The sequence below is a fragment of the Ovis canadensis genome, chromosome 11, assembly GCF_042477335.2.
Source record: "Ovis canadensis isolate MfBH-ARS-UI-01 breed Bighorn chromosome 11, ARS-UI_OviCan_v2, whole genome shotgun sequence".
NCBI lineage: Eukaryota > Metazoa > Chordata > Mammalia > Artiodactyla > Bovidae > Ovis > Ovis canadensis.
In genome coordinates, this window is record NC_091255.1 from 29,188,340 (window position 1) to 29,215,331 (window position 26,992).

The 26,992-nt window shown below is 38.1% G+C and overlaps 1 protein-coding gene across 1 annotated transcript; it reads right to left on the reverse strand.

Annotated features, from left to right (window-relative positions):
- Positions 1 to 7,518: 7,518 nt before the first annotated feature.
- NUFIP2 (nuclear FMR1 interacting protein 2) lies at positions 7,519 to 26,811 on the reverse strand. The gene is made up of 4 exons (XM_069602994.1): positions 26,282 to 26,811; positions 19,912 to 21,636; positions 9,556 to 9,588; positions 7,519 to 7,679 (listed from the first exon to the last, which is right to left on the reverse strand). Exons 1-4 carry the CDS (start codon positions 26,556 to 26,558, stop codon positions 7,627 to 7,629), a joined length of 2,088 nt encoding a protein of 695 aa, XP_069459095.1. The 5' UTR covers positions 26,559 to 26,811; the 3' UTR covers positions 7,519 to 7,626.
- Positions 26,812 to 26,992: the final 181 nt, after the last annotated feature.

Genomic DNA, 26,992 nt, shown 5'->3' on the forward strand with positions numbered 1-26,992 from the left:
ATTATCTCTACTTAAACATATTAGCCTCTTCTACGAAGGTCCAGAAGAAAATAAAAAACGATCTTTTAAAAGATGATTTGACAAAACCTGGCCAGTACATCTACACAATCCCTTAAGTACACAAACATGTGAAATAAAGCTATTTAGTACATGCAGACTGCAGCAATGAAATCAAATCAGCTCAGTTTCTAAACTTGTTCTAATCAGCTTGGGCAGTTTTAAAGAGATACACATCTTTAACTTGTGCTTTGATCTTTAAACAACTGAATGATTCTAAATCTCAAGTCAATCATTCAGTAAACCAAAATTTATGCTAAAGCAAAGGTAAAAAGCTCATCCTACCTTTAAACCAGGTTTAAGACATAAAACTGTCACAAAACTCCATGTGGCAAAGGTCCTTCCTTCATTTCAGTTTCAACCACTTTTAATTTCTACTTGATCAAATAAACCAAAATTTCATTGGAGTAGCCAACAGTTCGTAAAGCTGATAAAACTGCCCTGTTTAAAAAAAAAAGCCCTTTAGCAGACACGAGTCAAGCTCTCATTTTAAAACTGTTATTAAAATAGGTGCCAATTTTTCTCTCTTCTAGTTCCAATGATGAACTAACCCAGAACTCTAACTTTGAGCCATGTTTCTACAGATGGTAAAGCTAAGAGCAGCAAAGTAATAAGGATAGGTCACTTTTGGTAATGACACACAAATTAAACTTTCAAAACATGTGCATAGCTTTATTCATCTACTTAGATCTAACCTTTTCATGGAGCTTCAGCAAAATTCGAGTGTGCAAAATGCATTTCTAAAACGTAATGCAAGCAAAGCTTTTCACATTTACACTGGCAGAAAATACAGAGAAACTAACAAGCCACAGTAGGGAGAGTTCAGATCTTTTCTTTTTTTAATGACAAGAATTGCACAGTTCATTATTTTGAGACAATTGTTGCAGACATAAATATTTAAAATTTTCTAAGCAAGGTGCTTTAACAATAAAAAATTTTAAAGTTGGGAAGAGCCAATAACTTGGATCATAGCTCACATAGAATTCCAAATTAAAGTGGACTCTTATCTCCATAGATTTTGCAAACAATGCTTTTTATAACACTTTATAACACTAAAGGAAACAGCAAGCTGAAACTTTTTTTTTCAAAGCACACAAGAAGTGGTGTCATCACATTACTTGAAGAAGGTGCTGAGTGGGGAGGGAAGGGAAGAATCTTTTTACTTTTTCCCACTACAGAACAGCCACTAACAGACTAAGAACAAAATGAAAAAAGAAACAACCAAAAATGTAACTTAAATCACTTCCCAGTTTATAAAACAGTTCCAGTTTGTGACAAGATCTATAACTTGAAACAGAGAGCACCAGTTGGGCAATAGAATGAACATCTCATACTGCATAAAAATTAGTGAGGTGGTTAAGAACCATCAACTATCTCAGGCATTGTAACATGGCCTTTCCAATTTTATTATTATTTTTTAAATATACATGCAAGGCACATTGATATAAAAATAGATCTCTGGCCAACAAATATATTAAATAAGCAAATTAAAATTTTGGCTTTGCAATATTGGCAACATCAAAATATAATCAGATAGCTTTGGACCACGTATCTTTCTCATATTCCTCCACCCCATTTGGTGTTATTCCTCCATCATAATTGGGTTCAATCTCCTTCAAGTATGTGCTTGAGAAATGACTTTTCCTCATGTCAAGTAGCGTAAGTTTATCTTTCCTAAGTAAAAATACACTAGAGAAGCAGAATAGTTGGTTTTGATTGATTTGACTAAACTAAATCGGATTGGCTTGGGGCAATATTACTTCTCCTTTGTATACAAACAAAACTCACTCCCCAATATATATAGCAGACAATTGTTTTCTTTCTAAAAGGTCAGCAACAAACCAATACTACTATTTCCTTTAAGCCATTCTTCCCAACTTCTCTTTTTGAGGCAGAGGGAATGACAGAAGCAAAATTAAGATTTTCAGTAGTAGAAGACATTTTAAGGCCAAAATGTGTAATACTAACAGAATATGTATTTTTCCTAAGTTAATATCCTTCACAGGCCAATGCCATAAAAAACTTTTTGTACTGATCTCCCAAAGGGAATTTTTAAATCCAATCACTTTTGCTAGTGGCTGTGCTACAGGAAAGGTATCAAAGCAACCTATAAAGATATGGTATATAGTCACGTAAAAAGTGCATCACATTCTTGATTTTTCAGTTTCTCATAGCAGCAGCAGGATTATTCCAAGACAGAAAATAGTTGTTATTTTCATCCTAAAATGCAACAATACCTAATGAAATGTATTCAATATCATGAAAGGATCTTCCTCCATGGAGGATAAATGAAACAGATTAATAAGACAAACAGGGGCAAACTAAAGGCATTCATTCATATTTACATATTAAAACCACTTTTGTTAACACCAAATCTTTACACCTAGCAATAGTAACATTTAAGGATAAAGCAGACATTACTAAAGCAGTATCCATTTTTGGAGCCTAGTTTAGCACCTGAGGAGAGGGTATATGGAAAGCTATAATTTACCTCAAGTTGGTTTGTTGGTCTTTAAGAATAAAATTTCAATATGCAATCAAAGTGAAACTGGACTGGAAAATAAATGTTTGCAGCTATTTTAATAAGGCTGTAGAAAAGGGATACTGCGGTATTATAAAATGGCTTTAGAACTCTGGACATAAACAAAACTTTATAGGGAAATACGAATCAGCAATCCCATTTGTGAGGACGGCTGTTTCATATATTTCTAGCCCGGAATTACTATTTGACTCTCCCAGTAACGCGAAAGCAACATACCATTCATACTTCACTGGGTGTTTTTGTTGTGCAGACAATTTAAAACTTCTACTTGTAAGCTCCATCTTGAGTAGCAGAATGGTGTGAAATTTAATTAAAACCCAGTAAACTTTGAGTGATGTGAAATTTTGCTTTTGAATGAAGCCAATGACTGACTCATCCTTCTTTAAACCAACCCATGGTGGTCCTTGTTCTCACACATCTGAACAGATTGAGGTACATTTAAAAAAAAAAATTTAAGATAATTAGAAGCCCAACTTTCTCACTATAAAAGAATCCTGGTGCTCTATCAATTAGTTAATGAAAATAACATTCTTATTAAGAACTAATAACCTAAAGCGTCTCTGCAAACAAAGCAGCTTTTCTCCTAGTCTTATCCTCTGGCCCCTCCCCTTAAACAAGTAACACTTTGGGTGGGGGGGAAGATGAGAAAATTCTACCCTTTCTTTAAAAAATTCAACAGTAAAATTATGGGTAGGACTACTGAAAGACACTGCCTGATCAGAATCTACAACTGGTACAGCATTAACGAACCTGATCCCATGTATTTGTTCCACTATAGTCTGCTGTACACAGCACAGGTATACAAGAGGGATCAGGTGTTATTTGAGGATATGGCCCAGTGATAGAACTATACTCATAATCCTTGGAAACTGTGGACTTTTAATCTATTTCTAGGACTTGAGGAACAAAGTCTTGAAATGATGACTTTCTCCTTAGAGGAGTTTAAAATCAAACAATATTCTCTTCCCAATTTCCTTGACTGTGGCCATTTGGTACATCACAAATTTCACACTAAATGGCTTTTTTGTATTTTAAAAAGTTTACAGCAAAAAATAAGATGCCTCCAGGTGGGTTAGCAACAAGCCTAACAACCAAGCATGAAACTACTGCTGCTATGTAATGTTTTCTGAAGAAACACATTTTGTATTGTGGACAACACTCATAATTGAGGCTTGCCATATTTCCCCTAGAAACTGTTATTTGAAAAAAAAATGCAGCACTTTTTTTTTCCTTTATAAAGTTTTCACCAAGATTCTGTGATTAGGAAAGCAGATGATTAAGGAAAACAGCAAAATTCTAAACCTCTCCAGCCATTTATTTCAAGAAAAAACAAACTGGCATTAACAAATTCCTAGTTATTGTCTATCCCCTCCTAGAAAGTAGAGAAGGAGTGCTAACTATAGATGCTGTAAATACACTGTATGTGAAAGCTCATTACTAAAGTCAGAGTAAAGGCTATGGAATTAACTTCAGTTCATTAAAGTGGGGTGAACGAAGAGAAAGATAAATACACCCTGTCTTTTGAGGGGAAGGGGAATTATTCAAGACATCTACGAGAGTGGTATGTGACGCAGACACCTACAATCAAGGCAGATTTAAAAAGAAATCTTCACCCATAATTAGTATCTTCATAGCTATTAAAAAAATAGGTCATGATTTCATTCTTAGTGCCATTTTTCAAATACTACCCTTTTAAGGATTAAAACCACCTGACTTTATTCTGTGTAATGAAAACAAATGGCACAAAATAAATACAAGTTCATTCTCTGAATACTAATATAATGTCTTACACACATTCACTTACTAATTTTTAATATTTCCTTCTCTCATACACACACAAGCACTCAACACACACACAGACACACACCTTTTCAGTCTTTATAATGGAGGGATGTTAAAAATCCCCTCTAGACTGTATTTGGTTTATGCTACAGTACTAATACTCTGAGTTGAAGAAAAATTCTTTATACCGAACAATTACACATCAACGTTATTTAAATGTGCTAAATTAATCACAGCTGAAGTTTAGAAGCTTACACAAAATAATCAGGAAACAGATCAACTCTTTAAGATTTTTTTTTTTTAATAAGTGCTCTGTAAGGAATTGTGTGAGGACCTAAGGAGAAAGATTGCGACAAGTAGAGTTAAATGTTACCAAACAGCACAAAGGAGATATGTCCCAAAGTCCTGCTTGTACCTAGGCAAGTTAAGTCCATTAACCCAATGCCCCCAAAATACTGACAGTTAATATGATGGGGCGCTAGGGTTCCAGAAAGTAAAGAGACATCCCTAACTCTATACCTCTAACCATATAATCAAGGAAATTTCAGTGGGGGAAATCAAAGTGAAATGTAGCATTGTTTCATTTAGAAGTGAGACTCAAAAACCTTTGGACAAATATAGAGAAGGGAGACATTCTCTTTTTGGCTTCTCTAAACAGGGAGGCCTGAGGGATATGGAAGGGAAGTAGTAAAGCAACAACAGCTTGTCAAAGATATTTTAAAGATAAACGTTGCTTCTAAATTAAAAATTCAGACGGGGGCTGTTTTTCTAATTCCTTTTAAAATATATATTCATTCAACCTCTGTGTATCACAAACCCAGAAAGTTTCTTGTGAGTTGTGAGACAGAAGAGCTTTCAAATACCAGGCAAGCAAAATGGATGTTTAAAACAGGGGTGGGGGGTGGGGAATGAGGACGAGAAGAGGGAGAGAATCTGGCCCTAAGGCGACAAGTGGTTACACAAGGCAATTGAACACACAGCAGAACTTTAAAACCTATAAAACAAACTGGAGCCTTTTTTCCTTTAATCAACCTTGTATCTTTTTTTTTTAACCTTTTGAAAATTTTTATTTAAAAAAAAAAAAACACAAAACACAGACTTCTTTCACTTCAGTATGTGGTATGATGCATTTTCCAGTTTGTTCAATGCTTTAAAGCTCAAGGATGCCTCTGCTTTCAATTGTACATGGGCCTGAAGCATCCTAGCTTTTGGCAAGCAGGCAGGAGACTCAACAAAAATCAAAATAGAACAAGGCAGACTAAATGCAGGGCACATCTGTAAACATATTATACATTTGAAAATTACAATATCCGTAAAAGTGATACAGTTTACAGGTGAAATGAAACTATCTGGAACTGGCCTACCACAAGTTTCTGAACCTGGACTGATACAATAAGTTATCTTATATATATATATATATTATATATAAAAGTTTTGTTTACATCAAGTGGAATTGGCAATCCATGCTTATACTTTTAAAATCTAAGCAGGGCAGAAATCCAGACTATAAAGATATTTTCTCTACTCTATGCTGAGTCCAACAGCTTCTTTGACAAACTACTTGTTAAAAGCCTCAAATAATCAAACAAAACAAGAAAACTCATCCATACTACAGTCGCTCAAAACTGGACATTTCTTAAGCAAAAGGGCTGAGCAAAAAGTAGCTACTTCCTCCCCCCAAAACCCTGGGGATCCAGTCTACTTTTATTAGAAGACTACATCTCTCTGTATAAATACCCTGCTATTTTAACCTGTATTTGACATACATGGATATACTAATTTCTGTGTTTGTGTGTGTGTGTGAGACGCGACGCTATGTCAGGCCAGAGAACTTGTTTTTATGCCACTAACATCACCCAACCTTATATTGGACCCTTAGTTTCTGCACACACACAAAAATTTATTTTAGCATGCTATATACAAGCTGCAGTGCAACAGGATGGTAATGTGATAAGACAGGGCTGATGCTCTTCTCTGCCCAAAAGAAAATTTCCAGAATTTCACATTATTTTCCTTAAAAAAAGAAAAAAAAAAAAACCCATTTGCTCTAGTAATAAAATATATTTATTAAGATATAATTAGAAGCTAATAAGCTCAGAAGTATAGTTTGCATGAAAACACACCTTCTATAGGCAGGGTTTATTACCTCCTCACTGGCTAAAAAACATGAAGCTTTAGTTTTCATGGACTTTTTTCTTCCCCTTTTAGATTTCTGAGAAATTAAAAAGAATTTACAGAAAGGTACAGAAGTTTCTCTTCAGATGTTTGATGAAAAACAAGAAAAATAGCACATTTAGTGTTAGTGACAGAGAGCAAGTCTGGAGCACCTACAGTTGAAAAGCAGAATACATTTTTGCTCCCACTTACACAGTTATGTTAGAACATGGGCACAGGAGGATTTTTCCAGATTAAATATCTAAAGCCAATTGTTTGTTCTGTAACTTTTGTTTAAATGACACTCATGAAGTTTTTAAAGTCCAATAGGTAACCAAAGCCAAGTGAAACTATGTACCACCAACTATTTCAGAACTGTAGAACTTCAATGCCCTCCCCATCCCCCCACCCCACAAAAAAATAAAAGGAAACAAAGAAAATATTTCCCAACACCCCACAGAGGCTGCTTATTCCTGGCAAGACATGCAAATCATATTCGCTAAAAAAAAAAAAAAAAAAATAGAGAGACCCCTGCAAACTTCAAGGCATTTTATCCAGCATTCTCGCAGGGTTCAAAGTATAACCAAAAGATCAAGGGAGGAGTGGGGGAAAATGTTGAATCATTCTGGGTTCCCCGATATTAGTGTATACTTTAGTCACAGAACAAGATACAGAGATCTTTTAAAGTGGATTTGCCTTTCCAGTGGGTCATTAGTTGCCCAAGGTGATGACAGCAGGAACTTTAGAACCACGCTTGTTAATAAGTCCATATTCATTAATCACTTGCATTCACACTTAAAAACAAAAACTAAAAACAAAACAAAACTATTCAGTACCGGAGATTAAATAACCATGTGTAGTCTCTTGAAATAAATTTGTTTCCTTAAGAAGTCTAATTACTTTCAGTTGCCTTTTTTTAAATAACTATATATATATAATGTGTATATATATATATATTTGTATATATTATCCTGTGATTCTACTTATGGTTCCTCTGCTGCGTTGAAGATCTAGGAGCATAAAAGCCTTGTGTCCCCCATGAACGGTGGCTCTAATGCTGCAGAAAGGTTACAAATAGGCAGTCTGGTCCTTCATTGATCTGGACTATCCATGGCTTCATTGTAAGTGATTATCCTTTTGGGATCTGGAGGAAAGGTTAAAACATAAACACATAAATAAAAACAAAGTCTGAAATTCCCAAATGCCCATGTTCAAAAAATAAATCCCAATAACCATCATGAAACTGCCCTCTTTTATGAAAACACAATTTAAAGACCACTTCCTCTTTCTATTAACACACCTGTGACCCACTTTTCCTCAACCCACTTCAATGGATTCCCAGGAACAAGGTCCTCTTGCCAGTGAGGGAGACCTATTAGAGGGTTGAGTTCAGTTAACCAGGACAATGTGCTTCTACTGACTATAAAAGCAGCACATTTGAAAAAAGCAGACAAAATTTAAGTCGTCAATAATCCATTACTTTAAATAAAAACTCAGATTTATTTTCCTTTGTTCCTGGCAAAATGAAGTCAAAACTTATTTTAAGCAGTGTGGATTGTCTAGTAAAGAACTGTTCAAGTTAACACCTAACACCAAAAACTTCAGGTTAACTTAAGTCTGGCAGAGCTATCACTTCAGTTTTAATTATGACTTATTTCTTCCTTCTAATTTTCCACAGTACCTCCAGACTTTATTCTCAACAACGGCAAAAACCTGTGGATATCCTGGGCTCGAGTATAAAAGAGTCAGAATGTGTTTGGCCAAACATTCCAGCGTTATTTTAAATTCCCGTTATTTATCTGTATGCCCCCCTCTTCTGGAGAGCAAAGATTGCATTACATACTACATCTATCTATCCTAAGAACTTTTAATCATACACATGCTTTAGTAAAAAAATAGGAAACCAATAAAACTTGCTATCTAACAGAAAAGTATAAAGGCCTGAAAACAATATCAAAAAACTCAAGCTCACCTCAGGCTAAGAATCAATCTAATTTTGTCCAGAAACAATATCCTTTCTAGAACTCCAAGGGACATCCACTAGCAACTTGCTGTGAAGATAATATTCATTCTTAATAGTTAATGACCATTTAAAAGTGAAAAACAGATAGGTTTACTTTTGCAGAGTATATTTTATAGACTACGTGTTTAAATTTGTGTTTGAATTAAAAAGGTACACAGAGAGCAACACAAAATAAGAACTTGTTATTTTCAGGCCACAGCTGTGTTAGACAAAAAAATATCTGGACTAAGAATAAGAAAGAGCAATGTTGGAAAATCAGGGAAACTTACTTTTTAGTCTGGACACTTTAGTTTACACTCTAGTTTACATAGCTTACATAGTAACCTCTCTGTGCCTCAGTTTCCTAATTTGTAATAAGAAAATAGAATTTCTAATGTCTCTCAAGTTCTGAAAATCTAGGACTTTTCACATTTGCCTGAAATTCACTTATTTTAATCAGCAAAGTAGATGGAAAGTGGGATCCAATTCAGTTACAGAGCTCTGAAAGCCAAAACCTATCAATATTAACCTATCAGTGTCAGTGATTAACTCTCTTAACTAAAACTCACTTCTATTTCAAGTATACCACAACAAATATATTTTATTATATTTGGACAGAAGGTACTCAGTAATTAGGACAACCAATTTCAGTTTTTTGAGAACTCTAACACAGATAAAGATTGGCCATTAGTGGAAACACTTACTTATGTTGGTTTTCTAGATTAAAAAATATTTTTGGTCTGTCTTATCTTTACATTCAGGGAGGAATAATATTCACATTCTTTACACAGCAGGTAAAAACTACACTAACATACATTCTTTTCACTTAAAATATTACCCTGTCTTTAGGAGTCTTGGTATGGCAGCTATTGTCCTTTGATTGTAGTTATTATTAAATAACTTTAAAATACAAAGTCTAGTTATTTGGTGGGCCACAATTCATGTTATTCCCACCCAAAAATAATGTATTGTAACTAGTGTTTAGTACTAACATTTCAGGTAACCTAACCATTCTTACCTTGCTTCTGCAAATTCCAAACAGATTCCATTTCTGCAAAGAAGAAAAAAAAGAATTATTTTTAAATACTAAATTTTCCAGAGCAAAGTTTAAAGCTGAGTTTTTCACTTTAAACCTAAGAAACCTAAACTGACTATTGCTGGGCTGGAAGTAGGGTTGAAATAACAGTTCTAAGAAACCCAGACAAAACACTCATATTTCCCTTTAATTGTTGAGAGTGTCACTGAGATGGTCTGAAACGTTGATTACAGAAAGTCTATTATTACCTGAAATCAAACCACCAAGAGAACAATTGTATCTGCACAAACAGCAAAGATTTGCAGATGTATGCTACAGGTAAACGATGAAAAACAAAACAAAACTCAGTTACCAAAAACAACCCAACATCCTTCAACAAGGTGCCTAGCTCTTTTGAAGGAAGCATCATCAAATTTAATCAAACTAGACCTTAAAATGCCTTATTAAAAATCTGCTTAACTCTTTGCTATATTTAAGTAGTTCTCTCCTCCGAACCCAACCTACTCATATTTAAGCCCAAAGGTCAAAATGCCAATGCATGCCCATTTATTAACAGCATTCAACCCTTATCTGCTCAACTCAAATGTGATTATTTATAACATGCCTACTTTAATATCTTAGAAGCAGCATGTACATGAAGAAACTATAATGACAGTATAGACAGAGGACAAGGAAAACTACCTGAAAGCATAGAGAAAGCTTCACAGAAGGGATATTTAAGTCTTGAGGAGTAAGTAGATGACTATTACAGCGTAAGAACCAAAGGACTGTACTGAGTAATAGGAATGACCTGTAACTAACACTGAGAATAAATGCTCTTCCATGGCCAGATAACTACCATTCTGAAAAGACAAAAAAGTGATTTTTATTCTGTATAACTGGATGGTCTGTATTCTATAATTGTTTTGTATTCTGTAACTTATCAGCAATCAACCATAGTTAAAGAAAAATGAAATTGGAGCTCGTTAAGATCAGATATAGCTGAACATGGGTTTTTTTAAACATGAATTATAGTTAATGTACAACATAATGGCTCCCTGGGGCTAAAGCAGTGTGTACAGATCTAAAATTATTACTTGTTTGATGTGTATGGATGGGGGCAGGGAAAAAGATTGGCAGGAAAATTCCCATCTCCTAGGAGGTCTAAGGAGAGAGAATTGCAACTGATCTAATCTGGGAAAAAAAAAAAAAGATGTATCAGGAAAGGATTTCTAGTCATGGCAGTCAACTGTCACATCAACACAATTTCTAACTCTTTTAGTTTCAAACAATTAGGAGGAGCTGCAAGAGTCATTAAAGCTGTTATCTATATATTTCTGGATCTCAGAATAGCTAATTTTAAGAAGTCCAAAGATAAGCCTTTTCCTGGTTAACATCACTACAAGAACATTAACCCAACCACATTTTCCCTTCTAAAGTACAATACCACATTTGTAACAAAAATTCCTGAGGTGTTCTATATTTACAGGTTCCTTGATGCTCATTATTCAAAATTCACTTAATGCAAAGATCAATCTATATTTAGTTATATGTTGAGAGAAGAAAGGAATGATAGAACTTTCCAGTGTTATAGCCCACCTATACCATAACATTTTCCTTTCTCTTCCCCACCAAAGAAATCTTCAACCTACCCCTGCCCTACTCTTTATTTAGGGGATGGGGAGGGTACTACATTCAAGAGTCACAGTAGCAGCCACACTACCTTAAAAGCAGAGTAAATATACATGTTTTGAATAAAAACAACAATAACTATTTGCAAACACTTCAGATTGAAGATATTTCCTTAACTTCAACTAGGACATTCAGCTTTACATTCTACTCTAATACTGTACATTTTAAGTTATTTCTGGCAAGAAAATCCTATTGCCCTCAAATGAGCTCTGGAGTAGTGACTCTGACCATGAGGAGGGACAAGGGATGGTCTGACCTAGCTAAAAAATTAGTCATGGGCCAGCCTAGCTTCCAGTCAGGAAATCAGCATTATCTGAAGTGTTGTACTAAGAAATGAATGCAATTCCCCTTCCTGCTATTTAATATTACTTCTTAACTGGTAGCAACTTGATTTCCTTGATTAGACTTTCAATGTTTCTATGAAACTCCAAGTTAAGATGTAAAAGAGGAAATAAATCAAATACTGTTTGTATGATTATATGCCATGTTTAAACCACTCTAAAAGACTAACCAGAAGCTAGTGATACACAGCACATGTGAAAGAAGTCAATGATATTTTCCCCTCTTTTAGGTTACAAGTTAGGATTCAGATGTTAAATATAAAATGAGTTTCTCTGTATAACCTTGTTTTAACTATATCACAAGAGAAGCTGAACAGTATAAAGAAGGCTATAGAACTATACAGAATCACAACAGTAATTAATCTTCTTACTTTTAATACTACCCTCTTCTACATACACATACACACACAAATACCCAAGTCTTTAACATCCCAGTTCTTTTACAACAGGCATCACAGCATCCAATTATGCAAACAGTTATTGAGAAATGGCCACAGGGCCAAACTTAGTAGTCAATTTTGCCAAAATTCTGTCATTTAGACCATTACCATACAAATTTGAGATTTTACTGTATCAAAATGTTAAAAATTCAGATACAACTGAATTTTTACATCAAATTAAATTTCCTCAAGTAATGCCGCTCAAATGAAACAAATTTAACATTCAATTTCCTAAAGCAGACAACTTACAGCAGTCGGTCCACTGGGTTCTACATACCACTTGTTTTTGTAAATAAAATTTTACTGGTATAGAGCCTCACCCAGTGCTCTTTTGTACAAAGCAGAATCAAATGACAACAGAGACTCTATGGCTCGCAAAGACTAAGATATTTACTATCTGATCTTTTATAAAACAAGTTCATTGACCCAGGCTTCAGCAGTCACAAGTAATTTAGTAAGTCAATAAGACGAAAAGATTTAGACAAAGAACACTACCATTCAGGGAACAGAACTAAAAGTTGCCACGGAGAAAAGATTCAGACAAAAACGACATTTTGGTATTTGTGGGAAAGAGCACAAAGCATTCATGAAAGAAAGTTTATTATTTAGTCACAGAGGTGAAGGGAAGTCACTGAAGAAATGAAGTTTTTATAGTACATGCAAGGAATGGATGAAATGACAATAGAAAAAGCGCAATAAAATGTTACTGCAAAAGTGAAGAAATTAGGGCAGTTGTATTAGCGATGGAAAAGAATGAAGACGTTGGAGAAGATCCATATGTTAATTCACTAAAGGGGAAGCCAAGAAAGGGCAGTTGTGGGGGAAAAAATGAATTCAGTTTTATAAACACAGCACTGGAGTGACATCGAATTGAATACATGTGGTCCGAACTCAGCATAAAAGCAGCTGAAGAAGTCTTAACTAACTCACAGAAATAGGATTAGTTACCCAGAGGAGTTTGAAAACCTGAATAGGGGACTGAAGGAACATCAACATTTGAGAAAGAGAGAATGAGAATACCAAGAAGACCAGGAATGTTGTATCAAACATACAAAAGTAAAAAGAGTAGACAGAATTAGAGAATGTAGGGAGTATTCACAACTGCAACTCTTACCTAAATTTACCAACTACCACATCCCACAACATATGCATATGTGTGCGTACTTGGTCACTAAGTCGTGTTGACTCTCTGCGACCCCTAAGATTACAGCCCACCAGGGTCCTTTGTCCATGGGATTTCCCAGGCAAGAATACTGAAATGGGTTGCCATTTCCTTCTCCAGGGGATCTTCCCAAGCTAGGGATCCAACCATGCCTCCTGCACTGGCAGGCAGAAGTTACACATTCCCCTTTCTCTTGCCCAGTGCCATTGCCCTGGTTCAAGCAGTGGTATCTTATGCAGCTTTCCGAAGTTGTCTTTTATCTAGAGACCATTAGTTGAGTCTCAGTTTCTATCTTCTATGCCATGGTTATAATTCTTTCTTTAAAAATATAAATCTGAAATTGATCATATTGCTCAAAACATTTCAATGGATTCCCATTTGCCAACAAGGAGATTAGTTCTGTGTCTGATATAAAATTTATGTCTAGAATAGGTACATTAACAACTTGATAAATTAAAGATTTTTAACATGCACCATTCACCTTTCCTGAAACTGACTGGCAAACTTCAAACATATGCCGTTTTCATCTAAAATATTCTGACTCTCCTTCTACAATAAGCCAACATTCACTTCTTAGAATTCTAACTACCTTTGTCCCCTGACCCCACCCACTCAACCTTAGTGGTTTCTCTGTATTTCAAAAACATTTTTCTACAGAGCAGTCACATTAGTGATATATTTCTTTCCCATTACACTGAGTTTCTTAATAATATGAACACTGTTTTTATCTACTTATCACCAATGCTTCACACAGTACTTGGCACAATAAATAAAACATTGATTTGAATAGAATACTACTCATAAATCAGTCAAGGAAGTAATAATATGGAAAATGTTTCAGGTAAACCCATTTGAAACTATTATTCAATCTCTTGACCTACAAAAAGCAATTTCATATAGATTCATATTTTAATTCTAAAACCCTTCAAAGAAAAAGACTGAGGTTAACTAAGAGGGTTAAAACTAAATAGAAGCTTAACTTTTTCTCTTTAAAACTGAAAGATACTACTGCCCCAATTAATAGAACATATTTAAAAACACTTAACATTTTAAGTACATAATGGCACCCTCCAAAAAGATCAAATCATATATGAGGCAAAACAAGCTGACTCCCCCAACTGTGAACCCCTAGATCAATTTATCAGTAATCATGCCTTCCACCCCTTAAGATATTTTAGATCAAATTCTATAAAATCCTACAGGGGTGGTGACATAAATTTATAATTCTGCTTCTCTTTCTAGTTCAGATTTATTCATCCTTTTGATTGATTTCTGGCTATCCCAACACTGTGTTTTGTTATTGTAACTTCTCAACCAGTCCTTGTACCTACCTGCCTATTCTTTTGGTTGTCAGAAGTTTCTCCCTTTCTTTTTTTCATTTTGACTGTACTCATACAGAAATACAGTACATTTTCAAGTATTTTCAAGATTAAGGTAGTTGTAAATCACCACCTTTTCAGTAAATGGTAAATTAACTCTTCAGTAGATCAATGTCAATCCTATATTCCCAACTTGGAGCTACACCACAGACAGCACAATTGTCAGGACCACCTCTAAATACACACAATAGGAACTTGGAGCACTTATTCTATTACTTTTAATGGTAAAATATAAAATTTAAGTTGCTTAGAATGAAACTGCTGCTATGACAGTAACAGACAATTTCTGCTACTATAGCATGGGTAATTACTTCCCTTTCCCTCAGGACTTAAGCTAACAAAATCTGGGAGTTAAATTTTATCTTCTATTAAATTCCTTCAAAGTTACCTTCCAGATTAGCAGCAAAGTAACTAGTGTACTCATAAAGCAGAATTAATGAGAAATCAAGTACCCAGTATGGTTGTTAAAATGCAAAGTCACTGATAAAAAGGAGCTTACACGACGTTAAGAATTACTTGTCATATATATTCCTATGTCTCATATTACAGAGAGAAAAAAAGGAGTCTTCCCAAATCTAGGATGTTCAATTTGGACTGAAACCCAAATCAAATCTGCAGGTACTTCTTTATAAGACTGTTAGGAAGATAGCTTTGATGGCACAATTATGGGGCAAATGAAATAAAAAACACTAAAAATGCTTATCAAGCACTGCGTTAACAAGAGAAAATTTAACATTCAGATCTATTCATGAACAAATGTCTAAACTGTATGAACAGTTCCCATCAGTTTTATGGATCGATTTAATTAACCATAACTTGTCTCCTCAATATCCTGTTTCCCATATCCTGTAGATGTAGAAATATTTATCAGTTCTCTCTTGCCCTTACCGAATCTAAAAGCTTTTTGAAATGTCTGTTTTATTTCTGGATAAGTAATACACTCACAAGACTGTTTTACAAGAGGAAAATCTTTGTTATTTCTCTGCCTGGACTATCCCAATAATCTGACTGATCTTTTACTTCTAGTCACCAGAAAAATGCCTTCTAATCTACCCTACAAATCAGTGCCACATTCATCTACCTGAACACAGACCTACAAGTCAACTGTTTAAGAGCAACTCAGTTTTTACAGCAGTTGAGTACAATCCGGTAAGAGAAAACAAAGGCTGATATACTTACTTTATAATATTATGAAACCCAGGCTTAAAAATGATAAATGATTTGCCCAAGCACACAGGAGTCAGGAATAGTAGCATTAATACCCCTGTCTTTTGTCAGTTTAAGTTACATACTACCAGTCTATCTCCGATACTCAGGAGGCTCCCCCTTGCCCTCCGATGGGAATTATAAACCTCCATGGTTTGACAGTAATTTACCTTTCTTCTCTTTTATATACATATATATCCTCTCACCACATCCAAAGTGGATACCTTCCAAGATTCACATCACTCTCATTTTCCAACTTTTCTGTTCTTTATGTTTCTGTTCTCTGCATTTTCCTCAAGTTAAAGTCTTCCTTCATCCATCAAAATCCAGCTTAAATGCCACTGCCTCCAGGAAAACACCATGCACTTCTTACTCTTCCTACCTTTACTCCATTAGAAATTCTCTCCCCCTTCACTAAAATCTCTTATTTGTACCTTTCTTAAAACATTTAAAATCCGTGCCTTAAAATTTGTGTATTATTTTCTCCTGTACTAAAGTTCTTTTAAGGAAAAGATTCACCCTGAAAAAGCAAGTCTTTCATAACTAAGCAAAGCACTCTGCCTATGAAGGTACAATACAAGGGAAAGGAAAACACAATTTATTGTACAACTCTTCACTAGTATGGAAAACTGTGACACACACACACACACACACACACACACACAAAGGATTAAGCTGAGGAAACCTCCCTATAGACCTAAAGTTCCAATCCTAGTCTGCAATTAGTGTCACTCAGTGAGTTAAAATCTTTTTTTAAAATTCAGGGTTCAACTCAGATCTACTGGATCAAACCACTTATGCCAATAACCTGCCACTTGTGGAGATAATACAGAAATTTTTTCAATTTCATGCAATAGCCTAGAATTGCCTCAGGAATATTTTATACCAGATAACTTTCATTTTGACTTACCCCAACCATCAAAAATTAAAATTTATCTCCCCTACAGCTCTATGTGCTGGATAAAATTTACCATATCAAAGTATTTAATGAATACTCCAAAATGTCAGCATTTTGAATGCCCGATATCATTTAGTGCAATATAAGCCACGCAAGGTAAATTAACCAGTTTAACACTATAACCAAACACAACTCAAATCAATGTTACTTCTGAAGACGTGGCTTTAAATAAGTTCAGACCATTTCAAAATCAATGGCATCACCTCAGAAAGTTAGAAATCTAAAATTTTAAGCCTCTGACAACAAATCAGCATCTCTGAGTAACCACTTTGAAGGCGGTAATGGTTCTATGTCTTGGGTATGTTCATTAAAAGCCATCACTCTATAACATACTCAAAAGTATCAGTGAATAAAATGCTGACTCCTAACTTCATCCAGCGCTTCCCTGGTGGCTCAGAGATCAAGAGGCTTCCCAGTTGGCAGCAGTGGTAAAGAACCTGCCTGCCAATGCAGGAGATGTTAAGAGACACAGGTTCGATCCCTGGGTCAGCAAGACCCCCTGGAGAAGGGAATGGCAACCCACTCCAGTGTTCTTGCCTAGAGAATACCATGGACAGAGGAGCCGGTGGGCTACAGTCCATGGGGTCACAAAGAGTCAGCCGTGATTAAAGTGACTGAGGACGTACAATGGTAAAAAACCCGCCTGCCAACGCAGGAGACACGTTTGATTCTTGGGTCAGGAAGATCCCCTGGAGTAGGAAATGGCAACCCACTCCAGTATTCGTGCCTGGGAAATTTCATGGAGACATGAAATGTTGGGCTATAGCCCATGGGGTTGCAGAAGAGTCAGACACCACTTAGTGACTAAACGAAGATGAACTTCAATCAACTTTACTTACAGATTACTTTTGAACACTTGAAAAGACCATACTAAAGGACTCTTTTAAAGGACAAGGGCTCTTGCAAAGGATATTCCAATAAGCCCCACTGATAACCTCTTTTAGAGTTTCAGAAAACTTGCCTTAATTTAAAAAGATCTTCATATCTTTCAAAGGTTGTGACACAAAAGAAAATTCAAATAAAAGAAAAATTAGTGACCTGATGGATCAATCTACATTTGCCAGAAATTCAAAGAATCTGCCATTTTGTGACCTCACTGAACCAAATATTGTTTGTCTTAGGAAAAAACAATACCAATTTCTTCTCAATAATGTCCAACTATAAAACTCAAACTGATGCACTTTACTAAAGCACATCTTTCAGTAACTTCACCAAAACTAAATATAACTGCATCTATGTATGGTTATTTAAGTTTATCTAAGTATCACTGATTTCATATCTGTTTAGCCCATCTGTAGGACAAATACATACACGTAATACCTAAGAATAAACAAGAATTAATACTCTCATTTAAAAAGGTCTGCATTTTTTCCATAATAAAAATCAGACATATCACCAACCAAGCACCTAATGGAACAACTTGCCCCAGAATTCCTCCAGGTTGTGGGAGAACATAGCACAACCATACATCTTCTCAGGTTCATACAACTACCACGGCTGTAAAGTAGTTTGGCAAAGATTTTCTAAGTATAGTGGTCTCTGGAGGGCAAGATGGCACAGAAAATATTACAAATACCCTGGCAGAATTTAACTTATAATTAACCAATGTCTTAAGAAACTAAGTATTTCTTTTTCCCCTAAGTTTTCCTATAAATATCCAGCTCTTAGTTAACTTATATTTACTTCCAAAGAGCAGTGCTGGAGAAAAGTGAAGACAGATTAATCTTATCTGCCAGGATTTCTACTCATAAAGTCCCATAGGCAATTCTATTTATTCCCATTTTTTAAAGGAAGAAAAATTTAAATGGGTATCTGTTTACTAAATGTTTTACAATCTGCAGATAGAGAGGTATGGAGACTAGATAATTTGCTTACAAGTCACATAAATAGCTTTATTATTCATCTATAAGGCAGTGATTTTTCTAAGGAAAATATGAATTGCTTCATCACCACCATCAGATATGTTACCTCTTCCTTACAGTTGCAAATCATTGCCTAAATGAACTACTGTTCAAAATGGGGCTGTGCAATATATATTAGGTGTGTGCATGCATGCAAGGGGTAAGGATTTCTTTCAGGGGAGGTACAGGAAACAGAGAAGGAAAACTGAAAACCACTGTTTTCCAAAGCAAAGAGGTGCTTGTAACATCATTTGTAAACATCATTCACAGAACAAAAAACACTGCTGGGAGTATGGGATATGGCATATATGTGGAAAAATAAACAAGGTCCTACTGTATAGCACAGGGAACTATGGAACTATACTCAATATCCTGTGATATACCATAAAGAAAATATGAAAAAGATATGTAAAACCAAGTCACTTTGCTGTAGAGCAGTAATACACTAATTCAACTACACTTCAATTCAAAAAGTTTTTTTAAAAACTACTACATGAATATGCAGAAACAAGAAAACATTGTTTTAAGGATTTAAATTACTTACACCATAAAACAAATTTTCCTTTAAGGCACAAATAAACCATATCCTAAAAAAGTTATTAACATGGAGCTTGAAAGATATCTGGTTCCTTTTTGACATGGGCTTTGGGGCTATGAAAAACAGACTCCCCAAAACCTGGTCCCTATAATGCTAACTGTACCTGTAAGTGTAGTTTATTTTCTAGTTACCTTTAGCACCCATTACTCCTTCTTATAAGAAAACAAATTTAAAAAAAAAAAAAAAGAAAGAAAACAAATTAGCTGACACTCTTAACTTTTTAGACTTCTCCAAAACACTGTCCCTATTGATTTTAGGCAAATTAGAACTATTGAGCTCACTAATAAGCATATGATATAAAAAGCAAAGGAGAGACAACATCTATACAAAGAAAAAAATTAAAAAGAACTCTTATGAGTGTTTAAGAGAAAATAAAACATCATCCCTTTAGCACCTCCACCCCTTTATTCCCTGAACAAAAGGCTCGATTATAACTTGTTTATATAAAAAGAAATGTTTTTAAGTTGCAAAAGTGAATATTCCTTCTAAACTTCAGCCATACTATTTCCAAGACCCTGAACTGTTTGATACCAGCTGCTTATCCATGTTATTCTCAACTAAGCTCTGCAATCCTTAAAGAATCTCATAGTAGCTTCCAAAATTCACCCTTAGTATAACAACCAATAAATATGTATTAATAAATGACCAGTAAGAAATTTCATATAGGAAACAAACAAGTTACCTTTAGTGTGATATACAATAGCAGCCCTCAGGTCAAAAGAACCCCAGCTATCATTCCTTTCTAGGCCTCTCTGGTATCTCTGTTCTTTGGCGGAGCCTAACAAAGTGTTCGTAGGAGACGCCAGAGGATTTTGATTTTCTATCTCATAGTCCTTTGAGAGAAACACTAAAGCACCTTGACTACTGGTGTCTGCTTTTTGCAGGTCACCTATATGACTGGGTTCCAAGGATAAGGCTCCACTCTCACTAGTAGTCCCAGATTTTAGAATGCTACCCAGAACTTGAGGACTAGTCCGTTTTTCCAGCTCATATGCCTTGGGAAACACAGGATGCTCAGTTCCTGAGGGGATTATTTCAGCACCCTGTGAAACCAAAGTGGCAGGATATTCCCCTTGAAATGTCACCTCCATCACTTTATGATCTGATGACTTCCCAGTAACAGTTTCAGGGCCAGCACTGGGTTCATTGATAAATGATAAACCCCACTGATTCTGGAAGATATCTCCCAGGTTTTGCTGATCTGTCTGAGAGGGTAGATCCACTTGTGCTGTGCTCAACAGCACAGTTTGCATATTTGAAGGGTAGATAAAAAGGCCGGACTTAATTTGTTCAACAGCTGCTGAAGTCAGACTCATGTCTTGGAGGACTGAATCAGTCCCAGAAGAGATGGGTGTTAGAGTATTAGCAGCAGTAGTTAGCAGTGGCTGACCCCCTGGAGAATACACACTTGCATCAGTCCCTGCTATAACTGGCCCATTAGAAAAGCTGGCCGAAGTAACAGATTTCAGCGCTGACATAGGGACCTGGGATAATCGACTTGAAGCTTGGGTCTGAGTTTCCCCAGTAGATGATGAGGAGGATGAAGATGAAGATGGTGACACAGAAGAGTTCTGTACAGTTTTGTTGAGGTTTTCCTTAACTTTGCTTGCATAACTTATTTTAGGAACGATTTTAGCACTGCTATTGTCCACTGGAAAAACTGGGGGTGGTTTAAACAGGGTCCACGAGTCCTCTTTGGAGGCAACAGCAGAAGTATGCTTTCCTTTGGGCCGATCATCAAACTTTTTGCTGCTCACACCAGGCTTAATATCAGAGCTTTTCCGAAGCATATCACCCACAGCAGGTTTTCCTCGACTTGTTCCTCCAGGCCCAGTTTCATACTTCCAAATAGGCTTTGAACCATCTACTCGACTTCCCTTTTGTTCACTGTAGTCAGGCTTGAAAGTTTCAAGTCCCTGTTTTAAGGTTGGGACATTGGTCTCTTGTTGCATTATTTTGTCCTGCACTAAATTAAGGTTTTCACAACCCTTGGCACTATTGCGCCTAGCTTTCCTTTTTTTAGGAGTGGTATATCCGCTCTCAGATCCACTACCATCATTATCTGCTCCTTTGCCCATATAACCATTAGTAATATAGCCAGAATTATTTGTTACAACACCATTTGGAATTGCTACAGTATCAGTCTTGTCTATAGATTGGTTCTCTCCGGATTTATTTTCATAAGACTTCCCATTCTTTTTGTCCATACTGTTTTTCTGAATAAAATTCCTGGTTTTAATTCCTGCTTTCCCAAAGGTGCTGGACTTTACAGTCTGCTTCAGATTAGTGTCTACAACTTGTTGGTTGCCATTGAGGACCCTGGAAATAGGGTTGGTAGCTTCCTCAGAACCCAGGCTCTTTAAAGATATTTCTCTTTCTCCAGCATTACCATTTAGTTCACCATAGCCTAGGGGGAAAAAAAGTTTAAAAAAAAAATTAGAATATGTAAACTACAGTAGTACCTAACATTTAAGGACTATTTAATATTTACAATGTGCTACACTCTATGCTATGAGCTTCAGCTTTATCTTACTATTTAATAACTATGAGAAAACACTTGCTAGCCCCATTTACAGATTAGGAAGTTTACTAAGTAAGAGACAGAACTGACCTAAGATCAAGCCAGAGTCCAAGGTCAGAAAACATAACTTCTTAAGCATAATATCTTTTCTCTAACAGCATCAACCTTCTCATCATTCTCACAAGGCTGTTATAAAATTTCCTTTACCATTAAGAACAGAGCTACCCTTTGGGCAAAATCAAGTTAAATGGATACAGTAAATCTAAGTATTACAGGAAAACTAAAGACTGTACTTTTATGAAACCATAAATGGCTGGTGGTCACCATAAGAAGTTCCTAATTGCCTTCTGTCAAACAAAAAAACCTAACACTTGTGAACTTTTTTGAAAATGATGTTAAACTCGACACATCCCATACATTCTATCATACTGTCATTGTGTAAAACCAGAACACCTATGTGCCAACTCTTACTACATTTTTCACTTCATTATACCATACTGCCTAACCAAATGATTCAGTGAGAAAATACTAACAAATGAAAGGTATCTAATTTTAAAAAATGTTAAGGTATTCAAGTTTAAGAACTTCAATCACCATAATCAGTTTATTATTACAGATAATTCAACTGGGTCAACAACTTTTCTCATTTCCTTACTAAGAAACATTCCCTACAGCACCGTGAGGTCAAGTCATCAGAAACAAATACAAGATAAAAGCTAAGGATAAGACTCACAGACACACACACTCATTCATTTAAATCAGCTTTACAGGGGGATGGGGGGAATCCAATAGTATTTGGTATTAGTATTCCAATAGAAATACTAAATAATTTGTCATTTTCATTCATTCTCTTGGGCCTGTAGCCCGTAAAGGCTAAAAGGCACATGAGCCTGTATATTTTTGTTTTCAAATTTTACTATCCAATATGGTAAACAGCAATAAACATAACCCATATGACTAGCTCTTCATATATTTTCAGAGAATAAAGAACAGTAAGATTTTTTTTAAAAAAAGCTTGAGAACCATTGCTTAAAAAAAATTGATGTGAAACAGAACACATTGAGGAGAGTCACAACAGGGTTTACTATAATTTTAAGTTACTTACTCTGCATCAGTGAAATGAGCAAATTATATTAACTTTCAGAAAATAACTCAGGAAAACATACTTAAGGCATAACCATTCTTGAGCAAGAGTGGCACAGAACCTGTTCCATGAAACAATATATTTGTAAAAAGTTCTTAACTTCCGCTAGTGTTATATTTTACTTTTCATCTGGCTGAAAAAGCCATGACTCTGTGCGACCCCATAGACAGCAGCCCACCAGGCTCCCCGTCCCTGGGATTCTCTAGGCAAGAACACTGGAGTGGGTTGCCATTTCCTTCTCCAATGCATGAAAGTAAAAATGAAAGTGAAGTCAGTCAGTGTCCGACTCTTTGTGACCCCGTGGACTGCACCCTACCAGGCTCCTCCACCCATGGGAGAAAAAGCCATGATAACCAATCAAATTAAACTTTTGGTGAAAAAATTCTAACTATGAAACAGGAGAGAGAGCTGCTTCTAAAAGGTTTGTTTTCCCCCCAAAATCAGAAATTTCAACAAACTCTCTCTTATATCTTAACAGATATAAGTTTACTGGTGTACCACTCTAGACTAACCAGAACTACATACACCATTTTAATTTTTACTATTTAGTTGCTGATATCAGAAACCACCGATTTAAAAACCACCCAGAAGCCACTATACTTTTACCTCTAAGTTTTAACGACAAAAAATATTTCTCATTTGACTATATTAAAATTTCCCACCAAAACAAACAAAAAAAAATCCCATGGTAACCTTGTTGGTATGCAAAATGTCTGACTTTGTTTTAAATTTAGGTATTAAAAAATGTAAACATTATAGAATTACTGAGAAAAATGAAAGGCCTCCTAGTGCTTTCATTATTTAGGGTTGCCATGCTAAAGCATCTAACCCTACTTCAAAAGGACTCAGCAAAACTCGAGTCCTGAAAAATCTAGATTAGTATCTGAAATTACCGAATATATTTGCGTTTCTCCCTCTCTTGCGCCCTCTTCTGGATAAAGAAAAACTGTTCCTCTTTATAGGTTTGTGGGTAATGGGTCATAAAAACCCCCCTCAACACGCTACAGACACATTTCAAAAATCCTCACAAGCTTTCTTAATAAATTAGACCTATGCATGTTGAAGCAACAGTAATGTGGCCAGGACACACAAGAAAAGTTGCTCCCCCCACACTGTTTACATTCTCTCAACTGCTAAACCCAGTTTCCCCTATTTATCCCCTTTCAGGATAAGACAAACTAATTTGAAGGATGTCACCATGAACGGCTCAGGGGATGCTTCCGTTAAGTAGAAAGAAGTCCTGCGGGGAGTATACTAATACCTGACAGATAAAACTGAATTTTCCAATCTGAACTGTAATACTGCCTTATAGTCCAAGTAAGCATAGTAAAATTTTTTTCCACCTGAAGCTGAAAAAGATTTAACGTTTTAAAAAATATAGGATGTACTGTTTCTAACAGCTCTTAAACTGTTCCAAACCCTTAGGTTAAACACTCAACAAATATAAGGTTCATTTCTACTGCACATCATCCATCAGTCCTTATCACCCTCCAAAATGGAAAATCTGATACCTCAATTTCAGTCTTCAAGTACTACTAAGTCTGTAATAGAAATAGTTTTTCTCCAGCTCTCAGTAAATGCTTATATCAAATCTGACACCCTGGGTTTAATATTTTCTTACAATTTCAACTTATAAAGAGAACAACTATTTTTAAAAAATCTGCATGGTTACAAACTTTTAAGTTCCTTTCTTCTTAAATGTTTTCTAAAATGACTTTTGCCCTCAATTTAACATTTGTTAACGAGAAGAGTTTGGGGATTCAGATCGGTTTTAAAATGGGAAAACATCTTTCCTTATTAACATGAAGTAAGTCTCATCCCAGGCAAGATGGTAGTGCACAAACCTCGTGGATGAGCCACCTCGGTTCACCCCTAAGGGCAAGAAAAAGGGGTCAAAAAAACCTCGTCCTCTCTTCCATTCAATCAAACACTCTTCTAATCTCATTCCTCAAAACCACTGCCCAAGCCCAGAAGGTAAATGTTGGGGGGAGTGGGGGTTGTTGGAAGAAGATAAAACAACCTTTTTGTAAAAATGAGCTGCTAGAAGAAAACGACCCAAGTGAAAGCCTGAGAGGCGGAGTCGTGAGCGAACCTGGCAGGAGACGAGGTTCCTGTGGCAGAGAAACTCGTGACCGGGGAGCCTGGTTCCCGCTGGGTACCCCACCCGGCCTTCAGGCACCGCCTCTACCCAAAATGTATCCCCCCCCGGCCCCCCCAGCCCTCCTGCCCAGAGGAGCGCCCGCGGCCGCCGCCCGCGGCCTCCTCCTCCCTCGCGGCAGCTTTGAGGCCGGCTCCCCGCCCCGACCGCCCGCGCCTCCCGCCGCACCCGGGAGCGGGAAACGCGGCCGCCGGCGCGCGGGGCCCGGCGCAGGCCGCTCCCCTCGTGGCCGCTTCCCTCCCCCACCCCAACCGCCCCCGCCCCTCACCCCAGGGACCCGCCCGGGGCCGCGCGGCCGCCGCCGGGTTACACAACCCGGCCGGCGACGGGGGGGAGGGGCGGCCGCGGGCCGGGGGCGCCGGCGCCCCCGCAGTGCTGCGGGCGGGCTGACGCGGGGGGATCCCGAGGCACCCGGCTCGGCCGCGCCGGGCGCCCCTCGACACCCTTCCCCCTCCGCGCTTCAGCGGGCCGGAGTCGGTGACAGGAATCGGCTTCCAACATGGCGGACAGGAAGCGGCCCCGCGAGGAGGAGAGAACATTCCAGCCGCGCCGGCTCTGGGGGGAGCGGGCCCGGGGCGCCGGCCTCGGAGTGAGCCGCAGGGACAAACCGAGAGGTCCGGTGCCCGAAAGGAGCGTCTCAGGGTGGAAATGACCCGAGAGAAGAGGGGTCCCAACCGCCCCCCCAGACGGGGAACCCCAAGGCCACAGGTGGGCTTGGGGTGGCGGGTGAGGGAGGACACTTCCTCAACTCTGCCCCACTACCCTCTCCCCGCCGCCTGCAAAAGGGTCTCGCGACGCCACCCGAGTCGGGATTCGCTAGGCCTTCCTGAGTTACACCCCGAAGCATTTCGGGGGGCTGGGTTCACCCCCAACTCAGGGCCCCCAAATTAGGGTCCCTCGTGGGCCTCAGGAAGGTAAACGAGAGAGGAATATAAAGGCTAGACTTCCAAGGCCGACCCTCCGGGTTTCCCTCCAGCCCGGGCGGGGGCCGGGAAGGTCACACTGGCCTGGTTGGGCCTCTCCCATGCTGAGGAGAAGAGGGCGCTGCAAACCGTGAGGCCCAGCCCGAGCTTTCGGAGAATGAAAGGGGGCTTCCCCACAGCCGCAGGACACCGGCACACAAGGCACACACACCCCGACCCCTTCCGCGCTTTTCCGATCCAGCCCCACCCCCATCTCCCGCACCCCCCACCCCATCCCCCTTCCCCCACTCGTCCTCCCTCCCGGACCTGTTTTCTTCTTCGGCGTTTCCTGGTGCTGCTGGAGGGCGTGTTTCTGCTCATGTTTCAGCGGCTTTGGCTGGGCCTTGGGGCTGCCCTCGGCTCCATGCTGCAGGTATTGGTGAGGCTGCTGGTGATGGTGGTGGTGATGGTGGTTGTGGCTGTGGTTGTAGAAATAATAATGGTGATGGTGGTGCGGCTGCTGCTGCTGCTGCTGGGGGTGATGGTGCGGATGGTGGTGGCTGTGATGGTGCTGAGACTGTGGCTGGCCGGGCTTCTCCTCCATTGAAAGCGGCTGGGACTCTCTGGCTGAGGCTGCGGGCTGCTGCACCGTCAGGATCTGAGACTGCTTCTCAGGGCTCACTCAGTATATCTGAGCGCGTCTCGCCAGCGCACTGGTTAACAGAGCGATTCTGCGAGATTGGCAGCCGCATCCCAGCAATCAGGAGCCACGCTGCGCCTCTGGCCCCGCCCCTAGTCCAAATCCTCTTTCCTTCCCCTTCGCCACAGCCTCCTGGCCAACGCCACTTACCCTATGCAACCTCACAGGGCCGGGCCTTCAACGTCAGCACTATGGCTCTCTCTTGTGTCGCTTTCTCTCCTTCACCGCGCAGTCTGCGAACAGCACTTTCTACACTCCTCGCCAGCAAGCTAGCTCATGTCGAGGGTAGCAGATTCCACTGGCGATTCCACTGGCTCTGGAAGCCATCTGTTGGTTTT